Raw genomic sequence first — 24,911 nt, 5'->3', positions numbered from 1 at the left:
AAAACTATACTAATGAATGCCTTTCTACTGTGATGACCACTGAAACAGAAAGTGCAAGCAGGCCAGGGTGTACTTTGGATGGCAAAGGCCCAATGACACACTTTAATATTTAGTTATAAGGACCTAAATGCAAGATAAAATGGCTTGGTATTTCTACCTAAGGTTGGAGTTGGCAATTAAAGGACAGAACAGAAATCACTTAAAAGTGGGTTGAATGAAATGGGAGAACGGAAGCAGATATGGATGTGGGAATAGAGTAGATGCCAAGAATCATCTTAGTGAAGGATCGTGACTCAGATGCTCCGGACTCTGATTTGGTCGCAGTTCAGGTACACTGGTTGGCTGCAATCTTCATAAACCTCACTTCATCACAAGCTTCCCACCTGCTCTGGTCATCTCTTCAATTTCAGAACAAAGAAGTGGACTCTGTTATTGCGCAGCCTGAGATAGGCTCTACCTCTCCACTACAAGTCACATCCGCAGCTCTGAACAGGAAAATGGAAGAAAGGTAAGAACTTATTTCAGTTCCATACTTCATCCAAGATGAAATGCTTTATTCAGAGGGTTATTGGGAACGCGAGAAACAGAAGGTTCCTTCTGAGAAGGGAATGTTGGTGGCCCCAACTCTGGAAATGTAAAATGATGTTAACCAGATTTCTCTGTTTGATTAATCAAAGACAATTATTTGCCCTTTTATTTCACAGTCAGATCTGTTACACTGAAAAAATAGTGATTCTTACTGTTCAATAAAAGGAAATATGTATGTAAATATTGTTTCTCAGATCTGACACCATATAACACATGTTTCCTTAGTTCTCAAAATACATTACATTGAAATTTTCATGCATCAAATGACAAAGGAAATTGATGGTTCAATTTGTAATGGTTGAGGAGGCCTTCAGAAGGAGGGTAGGATTAAGGGCAATGGCATGGGAAATCCACTAAGAGAAGAAAAAGGAAGAAAAGGGTAATGCAGCATTGCTGCAGTAGGTCTTGGGTATGAGGGAAGGACGTGTTGGCAGAGAGATAGTGCAGGACCATTACATAAGGACCTTAACTACAATTTTGTAAGGTATCGTCTGGATGCACTGTGGCATATTAAACAAGGACTTTGTTGTTCCCATTCCCCAATCACAAAAGATTCCATTAACATCATATGGTGTATATGACTTCAGACAGCTCAACACAGCCTAGGGAAGAGAAAGTTTGGAACAAAGAGCATACTCTTTACGTTTATTGCATGAACTCAAAGTGGTTGTGTCACTCTACATCAAAATTAAGAGACAAAGGATAAAAAGACGACTCCAAAACCATTTAGTGTAAACCAACTGAACAACTCATGGGGGGCAGAGGGAGAGGGGGAGGGGGAGGAGGGAAATGAGGAGGAGGTAACAAATTGTATAAGAAAAGTACCCACTGCCCTACATATGAAACTGTAACCCCTCTGTACATCACTTTGACAATAAATAATTATTCAGAAAAAAAGAAAAAAAATCACAAAAATAAATAAATAAAATGAAGGTACAATGGAAAATGAGATCAATCTTTTATCTAAATATCTAAAAATTTTGACATGCACAAGATAGGAATGGCTATTGGGGGACTCCAGCAGACTTGAGAATCCCTGAGATGCTCTCAGGTTGTATATTCATATGAAAACGTTTTGGGAACTTTTGAGCAAGAAGAAATGGGGCAGACAAGAGGCACATGAAGATGTGCTCGACATCAGTGGCCATAAAAGATATGCAAATCAAAGCAACATTGGCCTATGGAAAAAATGTTCAATGTGAAACATTGGGATATACATGATTTCTTCCTTATAGAACTTCATGTTTGATGAGGAAAATAAATAAACTTAATATTAAATAGAGATTCCAATGGTGAGTTGCCTTGTGTAGGATCAGTAAAACTTCTCTTTTCCCAGTTCAATTTATTAAAAACCACAAAAGCTGCCAGAGATGATGAAGATTCATTTCCTGAATGCCTATAGTTCCACTTGAATGCTTCCAGCTTGGATACTTTTTCAAGACAGGAAAGGCCACTTGGACTCAGCTAATGATTCCTAATTTTATTTAAGCCACTATTTTGACCACCACGTTGGTTACAGCTTGGGAATTTTCTCCTTTATTTTTTTATCACCCACTTGCTATAGGTATGATCAAAGACCTGGTAAAAGGGCAGACCTGAGGCAGCTTGACTGGTTTCACATCCATTCTTTGAGAGAAGCAGGACTCATTACAAATACTCATTCAATTCCAGTTCTATCTATGGTAAAGTGAAGAAACCCATTTTTATTTATTTTTATTTTTTAATATATTTTTATTGTCAAAGTGAAGTACAGAGGAGTTACAGTTCCATACGAAAAGGAGTGAGTACATTTCTTATCCAACTTGTTACCTCTTCCCTCAGTTTTCCTCACTTCGTGCCACCCCATTTTCCAGCCCCCCACCTCTGTGAGAAGTACCTTTTGTTTACACCATATAGTTTGTAAGTATTGCTGTTGCATTGGTTTGTCGTTTTATCCTTTGTCTCTCAATTTGGGCAAAGGAAACAAATTTTAACCCTTAGACTCTTGAATAGAATGAGAGTCAATGCCTGCTGAGATCCAATATCTTTCAATCTACTGGAATTTTCCACCCCAGTTTCAACGGATTCTTTTCCTTCACTTGAATTCTGAATAAGCATATCTCTTGACTTTTGACAACCTGCATGTTTCCTACATCCCTTCACTGAGTCCTCTCCTCTCAGAGAACACTCCATTAAAGACCTGGGAGAGGGTGTGAGGTAGGTTTGTTTATAATGCACATTCAGAGCACTCCACTTACTGCTCTTCTAATAGATATTCCCATACTTCATATAATTCTTCTAGACACTTAACAAATCTATGTGGTGTCCCTCAAAGATCTCTCAGGAATCAACACACATAAATACTTCTGAATATACCCTGAATTAGTACAAAATTATTTAGGATGAACAAAATTTTTCCATCATATTTTATGGGTCTGTTCCAGTGGTTTTTATTCTATTTATATTTTGTGTTTTTTTAAATTCATAAACGGTGATGGAAAACCAATGCATCACTCATTCACTCAGTGAATAAATTGTAAGTGTAGGGACCTCACACGAAGCTGGCATGGTGATCATTGTGTCTCTCTAAATCCCTACATATGGAATAAAATTACTGACGTGGAGAAGTGAGAGATGTGGAGCACTAAATCTTTGAGTTGGGTGTTTGGATGTTACTATATTTCTGTGATGGTTGAACTTTTATGTATAGGAAAGAAATCTCAGATTGTATTGATGAAAAGTACTAGATTTGCTTCTGTAGTCCAGAAATCTGAAACACTTGACTTATTACTCAGTCTCTGAGAAACTCTATTGTCTTCCACTTTAAAATGAAAATAATGATTACCACTCTATAGGGTAAAGCTGAGTAATCGAGGTTAGGTAATTGTTTCTGAAGCTTCGTTTTTGCTTTCAGAGACTCCACTTGGGAAGGTCTGAGTATGGAGCCAACCACACCAACCTTGATTCCAGAAATTATAGAAACATGTAATGATAACCACAAGGAAATTTGTAGCATGGAAATGACAATGCTCCAATGGGTGGAAATCATCATTGATGTGGTTGGACTGTTTTGTTTTCTTAGAGGTTCAAATTTTATCTCTTTTATTTAGGTCTTAACATTATTTAAGCTAATTTTTATGTGGTGTGAAGGTTAAACTTTCTTGCTTTGAATTACATTGTGATTGTATCCTTTCCTCATATAATTTGTTGGAAATACTGAGGGAACTGTGTACAAGATGAGGAAACTTGGGATCCTCGTTGATGATTATTTGAATATATATGTATATATTTAATTGCATATACTATATGTACATATAGCTTTGGAAAGAATGGTTCCGAGTGTCCAGATCTAGGATCCTTTAAGGCTCCTGAAATCATTTGTTTCAGACCTGCCAAGACATCCACAGGCATTTAATAAATCTGTGTTTTCATAGTAACAAAATTCTCCATTTCCAGAATCATCATAGCAATGTAACTTTTCATAACAAGCAAAGAACATTCATATCATGACAGCTAAACACACAGAAATAATTGACAAGACAGACAAGGATGCATCTCCTTGAGTGCCTATGGCTCATCTGCCTGTCATATCACTTCACAACTAAACACACCCACATGCATCTTTGAGGAATAAGGGTCATAAAACTGTGTCTATAAAGAAGTCTTCTGGATGTATTATTAATTTTTATATTCATTTTAGCTAAACCATAAATTAGACAGAATTTTGAAGTACTATGTGATGTTTGGATATAAAAATACATTGTGTAATATTTAAATTATGATCAAGATATCATGCTCAGGGTTATTACTTCTATAGAATGAAAAGATTTAAAATACTTTAACTTTGTGAAATGTAAAGTGAATTATTATCTCGTGACACACTAATAGGAAATCATGCACTAGTACTAGTACTAGGCATAAACAAGAGAGGAAGAAGTCAAATCACCTCTATTTGTAGATGATGTGTGATCTTATAATTTACAAAAACCTAAAATATCCACACTAAAAGAAAAAAACACCCTTAGGTCTGATCAGCAATCTCAGTTAAATAGCAAGATACAAAATAAGCATATGAGTATTAGTTGTTTTTCTGCATGCCAATGTTGAGCAGAACAAGAAAGAAACCAGGAAACGATTTCTATCATTGAATTCATAAAGCAGGCACTCTTACCACTCAGCCATAGCTCAAGCCCTGCTTTGTGTTCAGGTTACATTTTGAGATAGAGCCTTACCGCCTACTCAGGTAAGCTTCTGCAAAAGATTCACCTATAATAAATAGACATACATCATCACTAATACCATCAGTTTCTTCAGATGTTTTCCCTCTTCCTCTTTTCCTCTTACACACACACACACACACACACACACACACACACACACACATTACCTTTCTCATCTCTCTGCCTCCTTTTCAGTTGCCTTCATATATATCAACATAAAATAATTCTGTTTTTCTTTCTTTATGGTTTAGTCCACTTACATACTAGCACACCAACACTGTGCAACACAGAGATACCATACTAAGTATTTCATGTTTGGATCAGATGCCACCCCTGAATATCCCTTTGACTGAAAGATACAACGTCTACTGTCCTCTCCAATACATGCATCTTATCCTGATCATAACAGGTCACATATCTGTCAGTGGAAACTTGGTTTATCTCCACACTATGCTATTATGCACTTCCTAAAAGTCTCATCAACAGTATATAAGTGTTATAATTTTTCTACATCCTTTCCAACATTTAATTTTTGTTTGGTTGTGTTTACATCGTATTCACCCTAACTACTGGGCCACCATAGTCCAGTATAGTTTTGATGTACAATTTTCTGATGATTCATGGTGGTAAAAAGTTTTTTTCATGAGCATTTCCAGTATTTAACTGAATTCCATGATTGTTAGTATATTTTATTTTTAAGATTAAGGAATTTTTACTTTTTTTATTTTTGTTTTGGGGGTTTGTTTGGTTTTCAGTTTTTGGGAGGTGTTTTGCCAGTAGGGATTGAACTCAGTGCCTGGGCACTGTCCATGATGCTCTTTTGGTCAATTCTAGCACTGTAGGACTTGAGACAAAGCACATTTCCAGCTTTCCTTGTTTATGTGATACTGAGGAATTGAACCCACGGCTTCATGCATGCTAGGCACTCTACCACTAAGCCACATTCCCAGACTGATATGTTTATATATATATATATATATATATATATATATATTTATTTTTATTTTTTTTTTTTGGCCAGTCCTGGGCCTTGAACTGAGGGCCTGAGCACTGTCCCTGGCTTCTTCCCGCTCAAGGCTAGCACTCTGCCACTTGAGCCACAGCGCCGTTTCTGGCCGTTTTCTGTATATGTGGTGCTGGGGAATCGAACCTAGGGCCTCGTGTATCCGAGGCAGGCACTCTTGCCACTAGGCTATATCCCCAGCCCTTTATATTTTTAATCACATATGTAAATGTAATTTATTTTCCTACTTCATGTATTGACTTCTTACTTTTACTACCTGTACCCTTTGATGCAACAATCCTTGACAGTTTCAACTAGATTGTGTTTCCTGTAGTTTTGTTACAGAACCCATAGCCATTGCCGATGTAATAAAGCTTTACTCTCCTTTTTGTTGTTTTGTTTCCTCAGAGATTCAAATTGTACATCTCTTATTTAAATCTTTACAATATTTTAACTTTAATGTGATTTAATTGTTGAAAATTACTTTGTGATATTATCATTTCCTCAATAAAATGTATTAGAGAAATTGTATTTTAAATTGAGGAATTTAGACCTCTTGTTGAAATCACTGAGATAGATAGACAGATAGACAGATGGATAGATAGATAGTTTAATTTCTATTCTGAGTATAAAGTTGTTAGTGATACTAAAGCTTTCTATTATATATATATATAGGAATCAGAAGTGTGAGTTTTCCATTTTGTTGTTATCCAAAATAATTTTTGTACGTTGGCATCTCTATAGTTTTCACATGCCTTTAAAGAAATACTTTCTACACATTTAAACAAAAGTCACTGTCATGATGAGAGGTGTGCCACTACATCTGTAGATTGCCATGCATAGTAAGAAAGTCTTGATATTAATTCTTCCTATCTATTTAGTAGGTGTCTTTTTTCTTTGAAACGTGTCTGGTAGTTTGCACTATAGTCAGATTTACTCTCAGTCATTTCATGATTGTAGGCAATATGGTTAATGGGATTATTTACTAAATTTACCTGGGTTTGAACAAAGGAAATTTTGCTTATCAGGTTGATTGCTAGACTGGCATTCTTCCACATGTGACAGGTTACCTGCCTGGATTTTATGCTTTTGCGGGGGTTTTTTGTATATATGTTTGTTTGTTTGTTTGTTTGTTGAGCTGTTGTCTCCAACCACTTTCTGCCTTGACAGGCTTTGAACTATGATCATCTACATCTCAGCCTCCTTGGCAGCTAGAATACAGATGTGAGACACTGGGACATGCCAGAAATATTTTCTTATCTACATTCAGAGAGCTTGTTGTAAATGTTTACAAATGGAACTAATGCCCTTGTGTTGACTTTGTATTCTGAAGCACTGCCAAATTTAAAATCACTTCCAATAGCTCTGTGTATATCTCTGTGCTCAATATTAAGGGTTTCCTGTGTAAGTCCTTTTTTTTAACCTAAAAACAATGATAATTTTATTTTCTTCCCTTATATTTGGATTTGTCAATTCTCTGTAACCAGAAGCAAAAGATATATTCATAGAAAATAGGTTTTGCTAGTGAAAAGTGACGACACTGGCCAGGATAGACTGCAGAAGATGAAGCAAAGACTAAGTGCTGGCGTGAAGGATATGGCTAACTCAGCAGACAAGTACTGGCCATTGTTGCTGATGTCCAGCAGGCTGCTCAGGGTAAGAGGAGAGGAGAGCAAGGCAGCATGGATGACATTATGAAGTACTAAGAGATAAGTCTCCATCCAAGAGTTTATGGTTAAGTGGAGGAACTCATTACATAACACAGATGGAGAAGTTCCATGGGTATGTTTTCTGAAAGGATAGTTGGTATGCTTCCAGGTTCTGAATTGATGATGTTACGCTTTCTAACTCATAATGTGGTAGCTCTTGGTGAATTTCCTGTGTGAATCAGAAATAGGAATCATTATTACTAGTGAATTAAAATGTTGGATTGTTTCACAAGCAGTATATTGATGGCATTGTTCAATGATATAATTACTGATCTTAGGATGATTGCATCTGTCAATTACTGAAAGAACAATGCAATTCTAATAGTAGATTCACCTATTATTTCTTACCTATCAGTATTTCTTTGCTATCAGATACTTGGAAAAGCAACTGTAAGTCACATTTACATGCAGGATTGTTATGTCTTCTCAAAGGACTGCACCCCATATCATGAGGTAATAACATTAGACCTTATGCTTGTTACAACAAGCTCTATTGCTTCACTACACCTCAACAATTTCTTATTTTATTTTGTGAGGTTCTCCTGGTTTTTCCCAGGCAGCATAGGATGTGAGTCTCCTACACAGGTTCTCTGAATAATGGGATGAAAGGGCATGCCTTCATGCACAGGCGTTTTCATGACAAAAAAAAAGGTGTTTTTTTGTTTGTTTGTTGTCATTGTAAAGGTGATGTATAGAGGGATTACAGTTACATAAGTCAGGTAAAGAGTGCATTTTTTAACAGTGTCACTGTTCACTTGCTTCCTCCCAGCTTTCCTCTCTTTCTTGTATAGCTTATTTTCAACATAGTGTCTATTGAATATCACTGCTAGCTTTGTTCACCCTTTCTCCTGCCATTACTGTGTGCCCTCCTTAGCCTCCTCCAAACAGATAAACTTACATACAAGACATACAGAATACAAGAATAGAAACAAGGTAGAGCAAAACAAAACTCTTGTTTCCATTTCTAGGTGTACACTTCAATAAATATCATTTTACATGATCATATGTACATAGCTACTGAACTTTTGGGATCATCTCCTAAGGATATGCTCTTGTGATCTCAGTGTGTGAATGTCTAGAATCCTGTATAATTTATCATGTCCAAGGGTATTTTTTGTCTTGTACCATCCAATGTGTTTACTTGTAGATTTATAGGCACATTCATGTTTTTAAAAAATGAGGAAATCCATGCAACCTATGTTTCTTTATGTTTAGCTTACTTGTAACGCTTAATTGTTCCAAGTCTTTCCATTTCCTTGTGGATGGTACAATATCATTCTGTCTGGTGGAAGAGTAGAATTCCATTGTGTGTATATGCCATATTTTCTTCCTCTATTCTTTCTTCCATTGAGGGGCATCAGGGTTTATTCTTTATCTTGGCAATGGTAAATAGTGATGCAGTGAAAATGGTTACACTGGTAGCCTTAGTGTGGCCTTGCTTGTGGTCTGTTGGATGAATGCCCAGCAGTGGGAATGCTGGGACATAGGGAAGCTCTCTGTTTAGTCTTGTTTTGTTTTGTTTCCATTTTTTTTTTTTTTTGCCAGTCCTGAGGCTTAAATTCGGGGCCTGAGTACTGTCCCTGGCTTCTTTTTGCTCAAGACTAGCACTCTACCACTTGAGCCAAACTGCTACTTCCAGCTTTTTCTGTTTATGTGGTGCTGAGGAATAAAACAGGGCTTCATGCCTGCAAGGCAAGCACTCTACTGCTAAGCCCCATTCCCAGCCCTCTGTTTAGTCTTTTAAGGAACCTTCATACTGCTTTCCAGAGTGGTTGAACACGTTACTTTCCCATAAAGGTGTTCTTTCTTCTTGCTTATATAGTGCATCACAAGAAGCACACACTGTCTTGCATTGCTGGTCAGGTTGCAAGATGAACCTGGAAAACCAAAATCAATTGCAGGGAGGGAGATTAATTGAGGTGGGGATAGACACCTGTTAAGGGACCAAAGGAGCATAACACTACATAGTCTGTTCAGAATATCTCATAAGAATCATGGCTCACTGGCTTCTGCTGTCTTATTTGTCAGCTCGGTCTCAGAACAGGAAATCACAAGGCTGTGCTTTACCTAGAAGGGAGATACTTAAGCCTCAAAGTTCAATTGGAGTGAGACCGCTATGGGGCAGAGTAGTATCCTATGGAGATTATCAACCCAGGAAGTTTTCACTTCAACTTCCTTTGTATATTGTAAAAGTGATATACAGAGGGGTTACATTTACATAAGTAAGGAAATTAGTACATTTTTTACTGAACACTGTTACCCCTTCCTCAATTTCTCCTGCTGTGCCTACCTCCAAACTCTTCTCTCCTAAATTGTAAAGTTCCTTTCCAACATAGTGTCTTATAACTAACACTCTTGCATTGGTTCACCCTTTGCCCTTTATCTCACCATTTCTGTGATTCCTCTTTCCTTCCCCAAATCAGATAAACTATATGCAAGACTAAGGGTACTAAATAAAAAACAGTGACAACAGTATAAACCATAGAAACAGGAAAAGAGAAAAAGGAAATAACTGTAAACAGTACACTATTTAAAAAACCCTTGTAATATACTCATTACCTTATTATGTATCTGTAACTCATCTGTACATCACCTTTACAATAGAATTAAATAAAAAAACTTCTTTTTTCTTTATCTTAGAATTCATTTCTAATAGCATCATTTTCTAGGGTCACATGTCCATAGCTCTTGAGCTATTGTGATCCTCAGCTAGAACTATCCTAGACATATTCTAGGGAAACCTAGGAACCTCTGTTTCTTTTGGTCTGGCTTACTTAATATGATTTTTTACCAAGTCTTTCTGTTTCCCTATGAATGAGGCTATGTTATTCCTTCTAAAGGAAGTGAAGAATTCCATTGTGCATATATGCAACATTTTCTTGACCCACTCATGTACCTAGGGGCATCTGGACTGATATGATATCTTAGCTATGGTAAATAATGCTGCAATGAACTTAGCTTTGCTTTAGTGTGGCCTAGTTTGTGGTCATTTGTGTAAATACCCAGGAGAGGATTGTTGGGTTTTAGGGGAGCTGTATGTGTCAACCCCTCTTAAATATACTTAATAATAATAATAAAAATAACACTAATGTGGGTACATACCTATAGTCTTATTTATTCAGAGAATAACATCTAGAACCAGAGTTCAATATTAACCCAATAAGGAAAAGCAAGGTGATTCTTATCCCCAATTAACTACCAAAAAATCTTGGAGTAGAGTTCTGGATAGTGGTAGAAGCCTTGATGTCAAAAGCTAAGGAACAGTGCTCAGGCCATGAGTTCAACTCCAAAAACTACACAAAAGAAAAAAATAAACTCAGTACTCACTACTTTACATATGTATCTGTAACCTGTCTGTACATAACCTTTACAATAACAGTAATTTTTAAAAAAACATATCTATAGGCTTGATATTTGTACTATGCGTCTAACTTTTACATCTATTGTGCATAATCCATGGATAAACAAAAACCAGTCTAGTACAGTATCCTTGATCTACATTCTAACCATATACTGTCATGATACATAGGTTAAATTTCTAATAGCTTGGTGCATGTGGGACAGAAACATAAGATATCCTGAAATATGGAATGGGAGAAAAAATGCAGTCTCTGGGTAGTTGTATGTAAATGGAAGGAAGTGGAAAGAAAAGAAGAAAGAAAGGGAGTGAGGGAGGGAGGCAAGGAGGGAAAGAAGGAGGGAAGGAGAAGAATTTATTAGAATTTTTAATTTTCTCTTTATATTCAAGAGGGAATCATAACCCATACTGTACGTAAAGCATTATTGCACATACTTAAGTTATTTGTGAGAGAATGAGTCCATATTTCAATCGATCATTGAGCTTTTTGGAATATGATGTCGTTGAAGGCATATTCCCTCTGACAATAAAAAGTCCTATTTGTTTATGTAAAGATTCCTGGAGATATTTGTCATTGACATGTTTACAAGTTGGTTTTTGATTCAGGTGATAAAATGCATGTCCTTTAGTTTTGTAAACTACTGTTAATATAAGTTCTTGCTTGGAACAATTTGAAGTGTAGAAATGGGACCAGTCTCAGTTGGACATTCATTGTAACCCTAGTATTTATTTCAAGGTAAAGGGGTGTTGGAAACCATGAATGAATAAGGCATACAACTACTTGATTTTAAAAGACATTACAAATTTCAGAACTTTGCACCAATTTTTAGTTATGTCTCCATCTCAATTTAATTGCCAGCATGTTGGGGAACAGAATTAAAACAATTAATTGGATGGATTTACCCCATCAACAGTATTACCTAGCATACTTAAGAGTATAAGTCAAGGGCTGGGAATATGGCCTAGTGGCAAGAGAGCTTGCCTCCTATACATGAAGCCCTGGGTTCAATTCCCCAGTACCACATATATGGAAAACGGCCAGATTGGCGCAGTGGCTCAAGTGGCAGAGTGCTAGCCTTGAGCAAAAAGAAGCCAGGGATAGTACTCAGGCCCTGAGTCCAAGGCCCAGGACTGGCAAAAAAAAAAAGAGTGTAAGTCAAATACATAGCAATGCTTCAATAAACCAACTAAAAAAGTAATAAATAAATCATAAATGAAGCCACTGAGTCTTCTCCACCCATGTCAACCCTGGTAAGTTCAGTTTGTCTTTGTCAGTACAGAATTTAGTGCTTCCTTAAATCCTCTCCCTCTCTGACATATTCAGGGAAGCCTTGGGTACTTGAAGAAGCTAGAAGCTCAAAGTGGGGGAAAAGAAGGCTTGTAAAGAGAGGAATGGAAAGAATTTAATGAAGAAAAATTCTAGAAAAAATCAAATTGAAATTCTGCATATGGAAAGCTCAGTAACACAAATAAAAACATACCTGAAAGGCTGTACTAACAGATTGGGCATAGTTAAAATGGAGAATCTGGACAAAAAAACAAGGTATGAATATTACAATATTCAGTTATAGAGAGACAAAAAAGCAAACAGAAAGGAAATATGCAAGATCACTAGCATACCTTTATAAGGTTAATCCAATGAACTATGGAATTAGATGAAGGAGATAGGCTGGAAGATGAAAATATTTTAAAAAGCACATTTAATAAAGAACAGACTATTCACAAAATCTTGACAAAGAGAGGATTATCCAGGTATAGCTAGCTAATAGGCAACCAAGAAAACAAGAGCAGTAAAGGAGCTCTCTACTGAATAACAATTTAAAAACTACAGGCAAGAGCTTATTTAAAACAATGAGACAAGTAAAAAGTCCTGTTTTTAAAAAACCAGTAGAGAATTGCATATTTCTACAAGAACCCTAAAAGTGAAAAGTGCATGGGATAATGAGTTGCAAGACAGGAAAGAAAGTAAATGATGGACTGAGGAGAGAAGAATACAAACTATACACAAACACCATATTTCTGTGTCCTGGGACACAACATTAAAAGTCAAGTAAGTGTGAGTAAGTTGATACATAAAAAGGGTGTACCAGTTAAATATAGGACAGGTAGTGACCAGAGAATATAAAAACATATATATTGAACCTTGAATCTATATAAGAAATGAAGAAATAACAAAGCTACATTGTAACTGTACCAAGTCTGGAAGAGTGAAATATCTGCCCTTTTCCTGTGTCTCCTAAATAACAAAGATCACCAAAACCCAAGTGGATACAAGTAAACACCATAGTTCCCCACAAGGGAGTCCTGGAAGGGCAAGCTGACTAAAGGACAGGCAAGCATACCTGTGGCATTCCCATATGGGACTCTAGCAGAGGAAGCTGACCAAAATACCACATGCATATAAAATATTTGAATTATACTTACAGGTACCCTCTACTTTTTCCTTTCCCAAACAGTCCCAATTTTTATTCATGTCATTTATTTCTGGTGGGTCTATATCCCTTATAGGAGACCAAATGTGTTATATTGTTTAATTTTTCAGGATAGTAAATTTCACTTAATATGAAAAATTCCATTTTACTCCAATTCCTTACACAAAATAATTTTATTATCTTTTATGACTTTATGGGTAAAAATTTCTTTGTCTGTTTCTTGCTTGATGGGTACATGGGCTGATTCCATGCTTTTGCTGTCATGAATAGTGTTACTATAAACATAGATGTGTAGGCATTTTGATTGCAAATTCACATATTCCTTCAGAAAAATGCCAGGAAGCTCCAAGAGAGAGAGAGAGAGAGAGAGAGAGAGAGAGAGAGAGAGAGAGAGAGAGAGAGAGAGAGAGAGAGAGAGAAAGAGAGAGAGAGAGAGAGAGACAGAGACAGAGTCAGAGACAGAGTCAGAGACAGAGACAGAGACAGAGAGGACTCGTATAGTATTGTATTTGAGGGGTTTGTTAGCAGCACCCATACTGGTTTTCATAGTGGCTAAACTAAACTACACTCCTACTGATAGTGTGCATTAGTTCCTCTTTCATCTCTTGCTCCCCAGAATTTTAACTGGGTTGAGATGGAATCTCGATTCCATTTTGGTCTTCATTTTCCACTTCTTAGCTAGATCAGTAATGCAATAGAAAGAAATAAAAAGGACATAAATAAGAGAGAAGGAGGTCAAATGGACTCTACATGATGTAAGATCATACAATTTACAAAATCCTGAAGTCTCCAACCAAAAAAAGTTAGATCAGATAAGCAATCTCAGTTACATCGAAGGATATAAAGTCAACATACAAGTTACTCATTTTTCTGCATGCTAATAATGAGAAATAAAAGAAAGAAATGAGGAAAAGATTTCAATCACTGAATTTATGAAGCAGGCACTCTTACCACTGAGACATGGCACAAGTCTGCTTTGTTTTTCTGGATGCTTTTTGACATAGAGCCTTACTTCCTGCTCTAAGCATCTGGGCAAGATCCACTTATGATAATAGACTTACATCATAGCTAAGATAACAAGTACCATCAGCTTTTTCAGATATTTTACCCTCTTCCTCTTTTTCTCTTAAACACACACACACACACACACACACACACACACACACACACCACTTTATCTCACCTCTCTCCCTCCTTTTCAGTTACCTTCATATATATCAACATAAAATTACTCTGATTTTTTGTTGGGCTACTCCACCTATACACTAGCATATCTGCACTGTGCAACACGGAGATGCCATAATAAGAACTACACATTTAGATTAGATCAGACCCTATCCCTGAATACCCACCTCATCTCTGCCAGATGTGTTTGGCTTCAGTCTTTAAGAGAGACCAACCATCTCTATAACAATACGTGCTCATGAGCATGTACCACCAGAAAAGTCCTATTTTGAGTGAGCATATGTTTATATTTTACCTTTTGTGGGATACAGGTCTTTAGCCTCCTGGGTTGAAGTCCCCAAGAGCAAGACTTTAGTCTCTATTAATCAACTGACCCCTTTTGAGAGCTACATATCTAATCCACTCTTGATCATTGTCTATAAAGTGGCTGCCATTGATGATTAAATTCCTGTCTCATTTTGAAATACATTGGTCAGGTAAGGCCAACTATTTGAATTACTTCAGTTGATATCAAACCTATCTCAGCCTTTGACTTCCGAGGAGATTGGAGACCGAAAGCATTCTCAGGCTATACCTGTAGATGGAGATGTTGCTTTCCAAATGAAATGGGGATTTGTGCATTCAATTTACATAGTAAAGCTCATCCTAGGGGCATAGTCAAACATACATAAAAGGCTGGGATGGTTTCTGCTCACCTAGTTTGCCTTTCAGAAGCTGAAACACAGGCTGTCATTAAATTTGTACCATTTCCCCCACTGTGAAAACGATGTAGCTACTCTGTCATAATAATTTCTAACCTTATAATTGAAGAATTGGTCATGGTATGCAATAAGAAAATGAATAGTTGTGTCCCCATTGTTATATTTAACTGGTCCCTCTGAGTTCTATTTTGATTTCAGCCCCCAGAATGGCTCTTTTCCATATGTAAATAAACATATTTCCCAAGACCATGTTTTTCTGATTTCTACTTTTTCTTTCTTTTTAAAATATATTTTCATTATCTTCACGTGATTCAGGACTATTTGTTGACAGGCTATCTTTTCTCTAGGATATATTTTCCATGTCTTGATCATCATGAGTGACATAAGCCAATCTCAAAAGGTAAGCAGTGAGGCAAGCTTATTTGTGGAATCCAGAACAAAAATGATGTTACCTTGCTCCTAATTATAAGAAATGAATAAAGATTGTAAAGGGGGCTGTCTGGAGACATCCCTGGGAGGAAGTGAGAATAAAAAAAATGGATAATGAGGGGAAACAAATATTGACAAATGGTATACATATATGAAGATAGCATCATGAAGCTACACAATAATGTTTCAAAGAGTGGGAAGAAGAAGAGGCCACAAAAATACTACAATGTAATAAAGGGGGGGAGATTGTTCAACCTACACTGTCACGTCTGTGGAGTTACCACAGTGTAATCCCTTTCCTGGTATTTCAAATGTAAAATAAAAAAGGAAAAAATGGGCACTTAAATACTATACACAGACACACACATATGCACACACACACAGGCACATGCACACACACAACTTTACTGCATATGTCAGAACAAAAGACCCCAAAATAACCAAAAAATCCTGAGCAACAAGTACAATGCTTATGGGTATTAGATAACCACATGTAGAAGACTGAAGCTAGGCCCCCCTGGCTCTCACCTTGACTAATTAAAACTTGATGAAAGATATCAATGTAAGGCATGAAACTTTGAAACTACTTGTGGAAAACATGCCTGTCTGAGCATGAGTCCATTTGCTCAACAAATATGAGCAAGAACTGATCAATAAGACTGTATCAAGGCAAAAAGCTTCTCAAAAGCACAGGAAACAACTATCAAAATCAAGAAACACCTACAGGATGGGAGAAAAACTTTGCCAGCTCTTCATTATATATGGGATTAATATCCAAAATATATAAGGAAATCCTCATGTTAAACAGGAAAATAAACAATCAAATCAGTCAGTACTTAAATGAACAGGCACTTCTCCAAAGAAGCACAAATAACAAACATATGAAGAAATGTTCTTATCATAAATTACATTCTAACCTAATCTGCATTTAACAATTACCTCAACCCAGGCATCAAGAAAGCAATCAAGGGGCTGGGGATATAGCCTAGTGGCAAGAGTGCCTGCCTTGGATACACGAGGCCCTAGGTTCGATTCCCCAGCACCACATATACAGAAAACGGCCAGAAGCGGCGCTGTGGCTCAAGTGGCAGAGTGCTAGCCTTGAGCGGGAAGTAGCCAGGGACAGTGCTCAGGCCCTGAGTCCAAGGCCCAGGACTGGCCAAAAAAAAAAAAAAAAAAAAAAAAAAGGAAGCAATCAACCACAAATGCTGGAAATGTGGGGAAAGCTATCTTTATACACTCTCCATAGGAATGTAAGTCAATGCACCTAGTTAGATGTAATTATAACCTGCTTGTTGTATTTTATTTGTAGACTGTGATTTAATGAAATATGTTCACTGACAAGGTTTGAGCTTTGGGTGGGTAATCTTGATTGGTGACTTGACTGAATCGAGAGAAGCCTGGGAAATAAGTAAAGCACACTTCCAGGTGTATCTGTGATGAACAGATGACTAGGTGAAAGAAGTAAGAACAACGTTGAATGTGGACAGCTGTATCTAGCAGACAGTAGAAAGGAAAGAGGAAGAAGAAAGAAGTAGCATGGCTCTCCCCCCTACTTCTTATTCTGCACTGAGTTACATACAAAATAATGCATGGGCACTTCAGAAGTTCTGAAGAATCATAAAGCAAGACTATATTTGGAAGACCCAAAGTGAGGAAGAGGACTGAGAGTGGAAAAAGAGTAGGAAAGAGAGAAGTATATTGAAACAGAAAGGCAACAGACCAAAATTAAGGAATACTTAGCAGCTTCAGCCACATCTTCCCTGGAGGGGAGAGGAAGCTCAATCCTCTACCACAAGATCAGCCAGGAATCTGCTGAGGCAGACCAGGAGACCTGGCTATGGGGCAAATCCATACCTCTGAGAGCCTCAAACCCATGTGGGAGAATTTGCTGGGTCAGTGACTCTCTCAGATAAGAAACAGAGATAGTGTAAGTACAACCACAGGAAGGTGATACAAGAAGATCATCAATAATAGAGGCTAGTTGCATATGGCACGTTGAAAGTCGTTACAACAGTGATATTACAATCATTTCCATAACATGGTGTTCATTTCACTTAGCATCATCTTATGTGTTCCTAAGGGTATAGCTACTGGGCTCTTGTGATCCTCTGCTGTGACTTGCCTAAACCTGTGCTAACTATTCCCTATAAGGGAGACCATAGAGTCCATGTTTCTTTGGGTCTGGCTCACCTCACTTAGTATAACTTTTTCCAAGTCCTTCCATTTCCTTAAAAATGGGGCAAATCAAAAGAGAAAGTTTTACACTACCACCTTGCCTCATCTCTAAAAATTTGCCTAATTTTCTGAGAAGTACTCTTCTCGGAAAATATATATGCAACTGATCTTCAACAAGGTTGCCAAGCATACAGAACAGGGAAAGGATAATCTGGTCAATAAGTAATGTTGGGGAAGCTATGCTAATTTGTTGATATGCGTCATGCCTTTGAGCCTCATCATTGGAAATTCGAAATCCCTAAATTAATGAATGGCTAGGGTGTCTTTAATGCTGACATTCAGTGTTTCTAACATGAGTGGCTGTTGTCAGAATGGTTCCTCAGAAACATCAAAATGTGGATGAATTTATACAGCAATGAGGAAGAGAGGGTGAGAAGCTTTCCAGTATCTTCATAAGCTTCTCTTGGCTGCCAGATTTCACTGCAGTCCCTTTAAGCATCAGCCCTACACAATGGATGAAAAAGGTCCATTCAGTCCACTTCTCGGCACAAAATGTATGTACAGGAAAAAGATATATGAAGAGTGTTTGGATTCCTAAAGTCAGTTGCCATTTTTGCTATAAGTTAACAACTCCCGTGTTTCTACATTGGGATCCTACATGCAGTGAGTCAGGGGACACTGAACTGAACTGAAAGAAATCCTCACACAGGGCAACAATAAACAGGGGATGATATGAGACCTGTTCTTGATGATGTGATCCCAGAAAAATTGTTTTCTGTGCTTTAGATGGAGTTTCTCCCAATGTCGAGTCAAATATGAAAATGCATGGTCTGTGGGGAAAATGCTCCAGGGGGAGCAGTGGCAGTTAATGCTATGTACATGACTTCTTCCTTATAGAACTAGACATTTGATGAGAAAGATATATACATTAAATATTTAACAGAGATTCCAATAGTGAATTGCCTTGTGTAGAATCAGTAAAACTTCTCTTTTTCCAGTACAAATAACTGAAAACTATTTTAAAAACTCATCTACCTACCAGAGTTCATTGTCAACACATCCCACCCCCTACTTCTAGTTCCTCATGAAAATCTCTGGCTTTTGATATATTTTTAGGGCAGGAAAGGGCCCCTGGATTCAGGTAACTATTCCTAATTTTATGTCACAATTTTGAATAGCACATTGGCTACAACTTGAGAATTTCTCCTGTGTTTTTTCATTATCCACCTGCAGTCCACTAGGAATCACTGGCAGTTATGTTCAAAGAACTGCTAAAATGGGAGTCCTGAGGGAGTTCTGCTGGTTTCACATCCATGCTTTGAGATGAACAGGATTCCTGACTCAGACTCCTTCTATTCCAGTTCTATCTATGGTAAAGTGAAAAAAAAATAACACTCAGACTCTTGAATAGAATGAAATAGTCAATGCCTAGTGAGATTCAATGTCTGTCAATCTACTGGAATTTTCCACCCCAGTGTCAATTGATCCTTTTTCCCAAGGTGACATCTGCATAAGCATTGACATTTCACAACCTGCACTTGTCCTACTTCCCTTCACTGATTCCTCTCATCTCAGAGAACACTCCATTAAAGACCTTCAAGAAGGTGTGAGTAGGTTCGTAATACACCTCAGAGCACACCAATTCCTGCCCCTCTGGTGCTTATACCCAGACTTCATACAATTCTAGACACTTAACAAAACTATATAGGATCTCTAAAACACATGTCAGTGATCAATGTCACATGATGGACACTCAAAAATACTTCAGAATATACCCTCAATTTGTGAAATATGAATATACTCTCAATTTGTGACATATGATTAGTATGTATGACTATTTTTCCATCACAGTATATAGGTCTCTTCTAGTGGTTTCTACACTATTCTCAATTTATTTTTTATTTAGTTCATGTAATGTGGCATGGAAAAGCAATGTATCATGCATGTACTCAGTGAATAAATTGTGAGTGTAGGGACCTCACACAAAGCTGGCATGGTGATATTTGTGTTTCTCTAAATTCCTACAAAGGAAAGAAAATTATTTGCCTGGAGTAGTATTGGATCTATGGCACTAACCCTTGGAGTGGGGTGTTTGATTATAGTCTATTTTTTGATAGTTAAAAGAGTATAATTTAAACAGCAGAGACCTCAAGCTCTATTGATGGCAAGTACTGGATTTGCTTCTGTTCTCCAGAAATCCTCAAATCTCTATTATTACTTAACCACTGAGATGTTCTATTTTCTCCTTCTTTACAATGAAAATAATAGTTACCACACTTTAGGATAAAGATAAGGAATAGAAATTACATATGAATTTCTGAAGCTGATTTTTTGCTTTCAGGAATACCAATGGAGTGATTATGAATGTGGAAGCAACCACACGATACTTGATGACAGACATGACAAGAACCATGACATCTAACTTTAAGCACATCTCTCCAGGGAATTGTGTCATGGAGAAGACAATTCTCCAATGCTTTGGTGCCATCATTGCTGTGATTGGACTGGCAGGAAATGCAGCTGTGATCTGGTTCCTCGGCTTCCAGATTCCAAGAAATGCCATCTCAGTTTACATTCTAAATCTGGCTGTGGCTGACTTCCTCTACCTATGCTTTCAATTTATATATTACCTGCATGAATTCACCAGTTATTTCCTTCATAGCATGGGAGACTATTTCTTTCATGCCTTTCGCTTCCTGTTTTTCCATTTGTATATAGCAGGCCTGGGATTCCTCAGTGTTATTAGCCTGGAGCGCTGCCTGTCTGTCCTGTGTCCCATCTGGTACAGGTGCCGCCGCCCAAGACACGCATCATCCTTCATGTGTGTGCTGCTCTGGGTCTTACCAGTGCCATTTTCTTCTTTGCTAATTCATTACTGTCCTAATACTTCTGCTGTTTATTATTATGGGCATCAGTGTAAGTTAAGTATACTTTCTGCTGATGGATACTTGCTGCTTCTGTTTGTGATTGTCTCAGGGTCCAGCCTGGCTATAACTATAAGAATGTTCTGTGGTTCTCGACGGATGTCACTGACCAGGTTGTATGTGTCCGTCCTACTCTCAGTGCTGGTTTACATCTTCTGTGGACTGTGCTTTCTACTTTTTTCCTTACTAAAAGTTATGTTTTCTATTGATAGCTACCACTTCTACTGTTATCTTAATGAGCTTTTAGATTTACTAGCCGCTGTTAACAGCTGTGCCAACCCCATCATTTACTTCTTTGTTGGCTCCTTCAGGCAGTGGCAGAGGCAGAACCTTCAGCGGGTTCTGCAGAGGGCTCTGCAGGACACTCCTGAAGACAATGAATGTGGAGGCAGCCTTTCTCAGGGGACCCTGGAGATGTCAGCAAGCAGAGTGGAGCCTTAAAAACACCATTGCCCTGGTCTCTGTCCATGTCTCAGAAGTTCCTCCGTAATTCTTTACTATATTCAAATAAATGCACTTATCTTGGTTTTTCCATCTTTGCATAAGATTTAGCATTACTATGAAAGCACAATGTCTGTATCACTCTGTATGAACAATGCACTATATAATATTTGCTTAATAATAATTGCTGAGCACATATTCACTTTAGTTTTGCATCAGTAGAGATTCTCCTATAAAGCACAAAACCCTGTTTATCATCTTCTCATACATGGTAGTTTATCACATTTTTATTTTATCCTTATACTCAAGTGTGAATCACAATGTGTACCTTGTTTAAAGCATTGTTGTATGTACTTAAGTTATTCCTGAGAACATAAGTCCATATTTCAGTAGCTCATCAAGCTTTTTGGAATATCATGTCCTTGAAAGCATATTTCCTCTCACAATAACATTTCCTATTTGTTTATATGAAGATGCTGGAGATATTTGTCATTGACACGTTTACAAGTTGGTCTTTGATTCAGGTAATAAAATGCATGTCCTTTAGTTTTGCTAACTACCGCTAATAATCGTTCTTCCTTGGAACAATCTAAAGATTAGAATCATGTGGGATAAGTCTCAGTTGGATACACATTGCTACCCCAGTGTTGATTTCAAGGTAAAAGGCTGTTGGAAAGCATATATGAATAGGACATGCAACTATTTGATTTTAGAAGACATTATAAATTTCAGAATTTTGCACCAATTTTTGGCTATGTTTCTATCTTGGTTTATTTGTCAGCACTTTGGTAAATAGAATTAAAACAATTAATTGGATAGATTTACCTCATTCATTCAAGAGTATAAGTCAAGTACATACAATAAGCTAACTAAATAATTAATAAATAAATCATAAATGAAGCAACTGACCCTTCCCCACCCATGTCAACACTGGTAAAGTTTATTTTGTCCTTTTCAGTGCAGAATTCAGGGCTTCCTTAAACCTTCTCCCTTTCTGACATATTGAGGGAAGCCTTGGGTACTTCAGGAAGCTAGAAGATCAAGGTGGGGGGTAAAGAAGGATAGGAAAAAGAGGAATGGAAAGAATTTAATGAAGATAAAATTCTAGAAAAATCAAGAACAAGAAATGTGCTTACTGTCTTACATATGAAACTGTAACCCCTCTGTACTTCACTTCGACAATAAAGGGAAAAAATAAATAATAAAAATGGAAAAAAATATTTATCTGATTTTTGTTGCATTTTGGTCTTGAATTTGTTTTTATTTTCATATTCCTCTGTGCTGTTTGGAGAGGAATTTTAAACATATTCACGTTCATGCTTTGACAACAAAAAGGTGAGGCTGGGTCATGGGTGGGGTTTGAGTAATCACTAAAGACAGGATGCTTTGTCCTTACCAGGAAACTTCTGTGACAGCTTACATTGCTTGGCATCACTGGTCCAGTAGTAGAAACACTAAAGTAACAATCACTAACAGGAAAAGTGGCATGGGTTGGGTATGGGCAGAAGTCAAGAGAGATAGAAGACAAAATGTTGAGAAACCTCTCGTTTGTCCAAAGGTCTTACACAGGAAACTACAAGACTGACCACTATGATGATAAAACATATGTAGAAAATAAACTTTCTTCTGTGTATAAAGCACTTTTCCAGGGCAGAGCAGTATCCTAGAGCATCTATCTATCCCAAGGAGCTGTTCCTTTCCTCACCTGCCAGCTTTCTGTATTCAACAACAACGGAGGAAAGGTAGGCATTTATCCAAAATTTATTTCCAAACACATTACCATGACTTTCCTCAGAGTTCATAAGTGGCTATATATACAGAGAGCTGGATAGAGGGAACATAGAAGAAAAGGATAGGAACCAAGAGATTAAGTCATTTGTTGGAATTTTAATAACCCAAAGTCTTTCAGTTGAAGTATCTTCAGTGTTCAGTGTTGACTGTGTAGTAGCAGGGTCCAGGTATCATCTCTCAGACTGGACTGAGCAGGTAGTGCAACAGCAAACCTTTGCCCAGACAAACTCTGGCCTCTTGCCAGCACCTCTTAGAGGAAAAGTAACTGGATTCTTTCATGGGGTCTAGTGCATGATTTGGTGCTATATGTGCAATTAGAGCTGGAGCTGTAGACTGTTTCCTAATTCACTGGTCTTTCAGCTTCATGGTGCTTTTTATCTGTCATGCCCTTTTTTCATGCTTTCCAGTACTCTTCCTCTGTTCTGAATACTATATTTCTTTTTCTTTTCTTTTTTTGCCAGTTCTGGGCCTTGAACTCAGTGCCTGAGCACTGTCCATGGCTTCTTTTTGCTCAAGGCTAGCACTCTACCGCTGAGCCACTTCAGGATTTTTCTATTTATGTGGTGGTGAGGAATCAAACCCAGGGTTTCATATATGTGAGGCAGGTACTCTAACACTAGGCCATATTCCAAGCCCCTGAACATTGTATTTCTTTTGCTACTCTGAAACTTTTATTGACTGAATCAAATAGAGAAAATTTTACTCTACCATCTTCCCTCATCTCTAAAAATGTGCCTAATTTTCTGAGAAGTACTCCTTTCTGAAAATATATATGCAACTGATCTTCAACAAGGTTGTCAAGCATACAGAACAGGGAAAGGATGATCTGGTCAATAAGGGATGTTGGGAAAGCTATGCTAATTTGATGATATCCTTCATTCCTTTTAGCCTCATCACTGGAAATTCTACATCTCTAGATTAATAAATGCCTAAGGTACCTTTAATGGTGACATTCAGTGTTTTTAACATGAATAGCTGTTGTCAGAATGGTTCCTCAGAAACATCAAGATGTGGATGATTTTATACAGCAATGAGTTCAGTAAAGGACTCAGAGAAAGGAACTCAGAACAGAGCATTGCTCACCTCAGTTCTTTGTCAATTTCAAACTTAAGGTACACTCTCTTCAGAGGCAAAGGCTTTGTCACATTGAAAAAAATAAGTTAGTCATGGGGAAAAAGACAAATGAAAAGTTTCACCAAGAAATAACATTGTTAAAAGCCAAACATTGCTTGATATGGTATCCCATGCTTGGAGACCTACCACTTAGAAAGTTTCGGCAGGGAGATGGTGAGTTTCAGGTCAGCCTGGGATACATTGAATGGGTTGAGGCCAGTTCGGGCTACATACTAACACCCATCTCAAAAAAAAAAAAATACTACTAAACTTAGTAGAAATCCTAGAGAGGACAATACAGTGAATGCAACAACAAAATACAATATAATGTATATATAGGAAGTTTTGACAGTTGACTTAAATTGAAAAGTCGGTGATATTGAAGGTAGAATATTTGCTATTGCAAAACAGAGAAAGAACTGGGAAAGTCCTGAAAAAGAACAAACAAAGCCTATACAAATTACATGATGCCATCAAGAGTCCTAATCAATATTCAGTGAATGAAATGTTTTCTAAAATAGCCAGAAAACATTTTAAAGAAAGACTAGGTGAAATTTCCCTAGTCTGAAGAAAGAAAACACCAAGATGCCAACATAACTAAATTCAACATAAAGAGGAGTTCACCAAGATATAGTGATCAAACAATCATCAAAGATGTATAAGAGAAAATGCAAAGAGCAACAAGAGAAAATAATTCATTACATACAAAGGAATTTCTAGTTTTCACTCCAGTAGACGTCTCATAAGATATCCTGTAGGTCAGGAGAGTGAGATGTTAAATTAAAAGTTCTGAAGTGGAAAAAGTAAAACTGCTAACCGAGAACACTGTGCTCAATATAGCTGATGTAGAAATAACAACT

General features: G+C 37.3%; 1 protein-coding gene across 1 annotated transcript; it reads left to right on the top strand.

The window, feature by feature from the left end:
* The first annotated feature begins 260 nt into the window (after positions 1-260).
* Positions 261-21,147, top strand: LOC125362454 (mas-related G-protein coupled receptor member A-like). The gene is made up of 2 exons (XM_048361299.1): positions 261-508; positions 20,124-21,147. Exons 1-2 carry the CDS (start codon positions 261-263, stop codon positions 21,145-21,147), a joined length of 1,272 nt encoding a protein of 423 aa, XP_048217256.1.
* Positions 21,148-24,911: the final 3,764 nt, after the last annotated feature.

The sequence above is a fragment of the Perognathus longimembris genome, chromosome 13 (assembly GCF_023159225.1).
Source record: "Perognathus longimembris pacificus isolate PPM17 chromosome 13, ASM2315922v1, whole genome shotgun sequence".
NCBI classification, from domain to species: domain Eukaryota; kingdom Metazoa; phylum Chordata; class Mammalia; order Rodentia; family Heteromyidae; genus Perognathus; species Perognathus longimembris.
The sequence above is the reverse complement of the archived record's forward strand: the minus strand, read 5'-3'. Positions and strand labels throughout refer to the sequence as shown.

What these genes read in the sequence shown, in the direction of transcription:
- LOC125362454 (XM_048361299.1), top strand. Translation starts at nt 261, where the DNA reads ATGCCAAGAATCATCTTAGTGAAGGATCGTGACTCAGATGCTCCGGAC. An exon ending in AACAGGAAAATGGAAGAAAG is followed by an intron (nt 509 to 20,123) that starts GTAAGAACTTAT and finishes TTTTGCTTTCAG; the next exon opens with GAATACCAATGGAGTGATTA.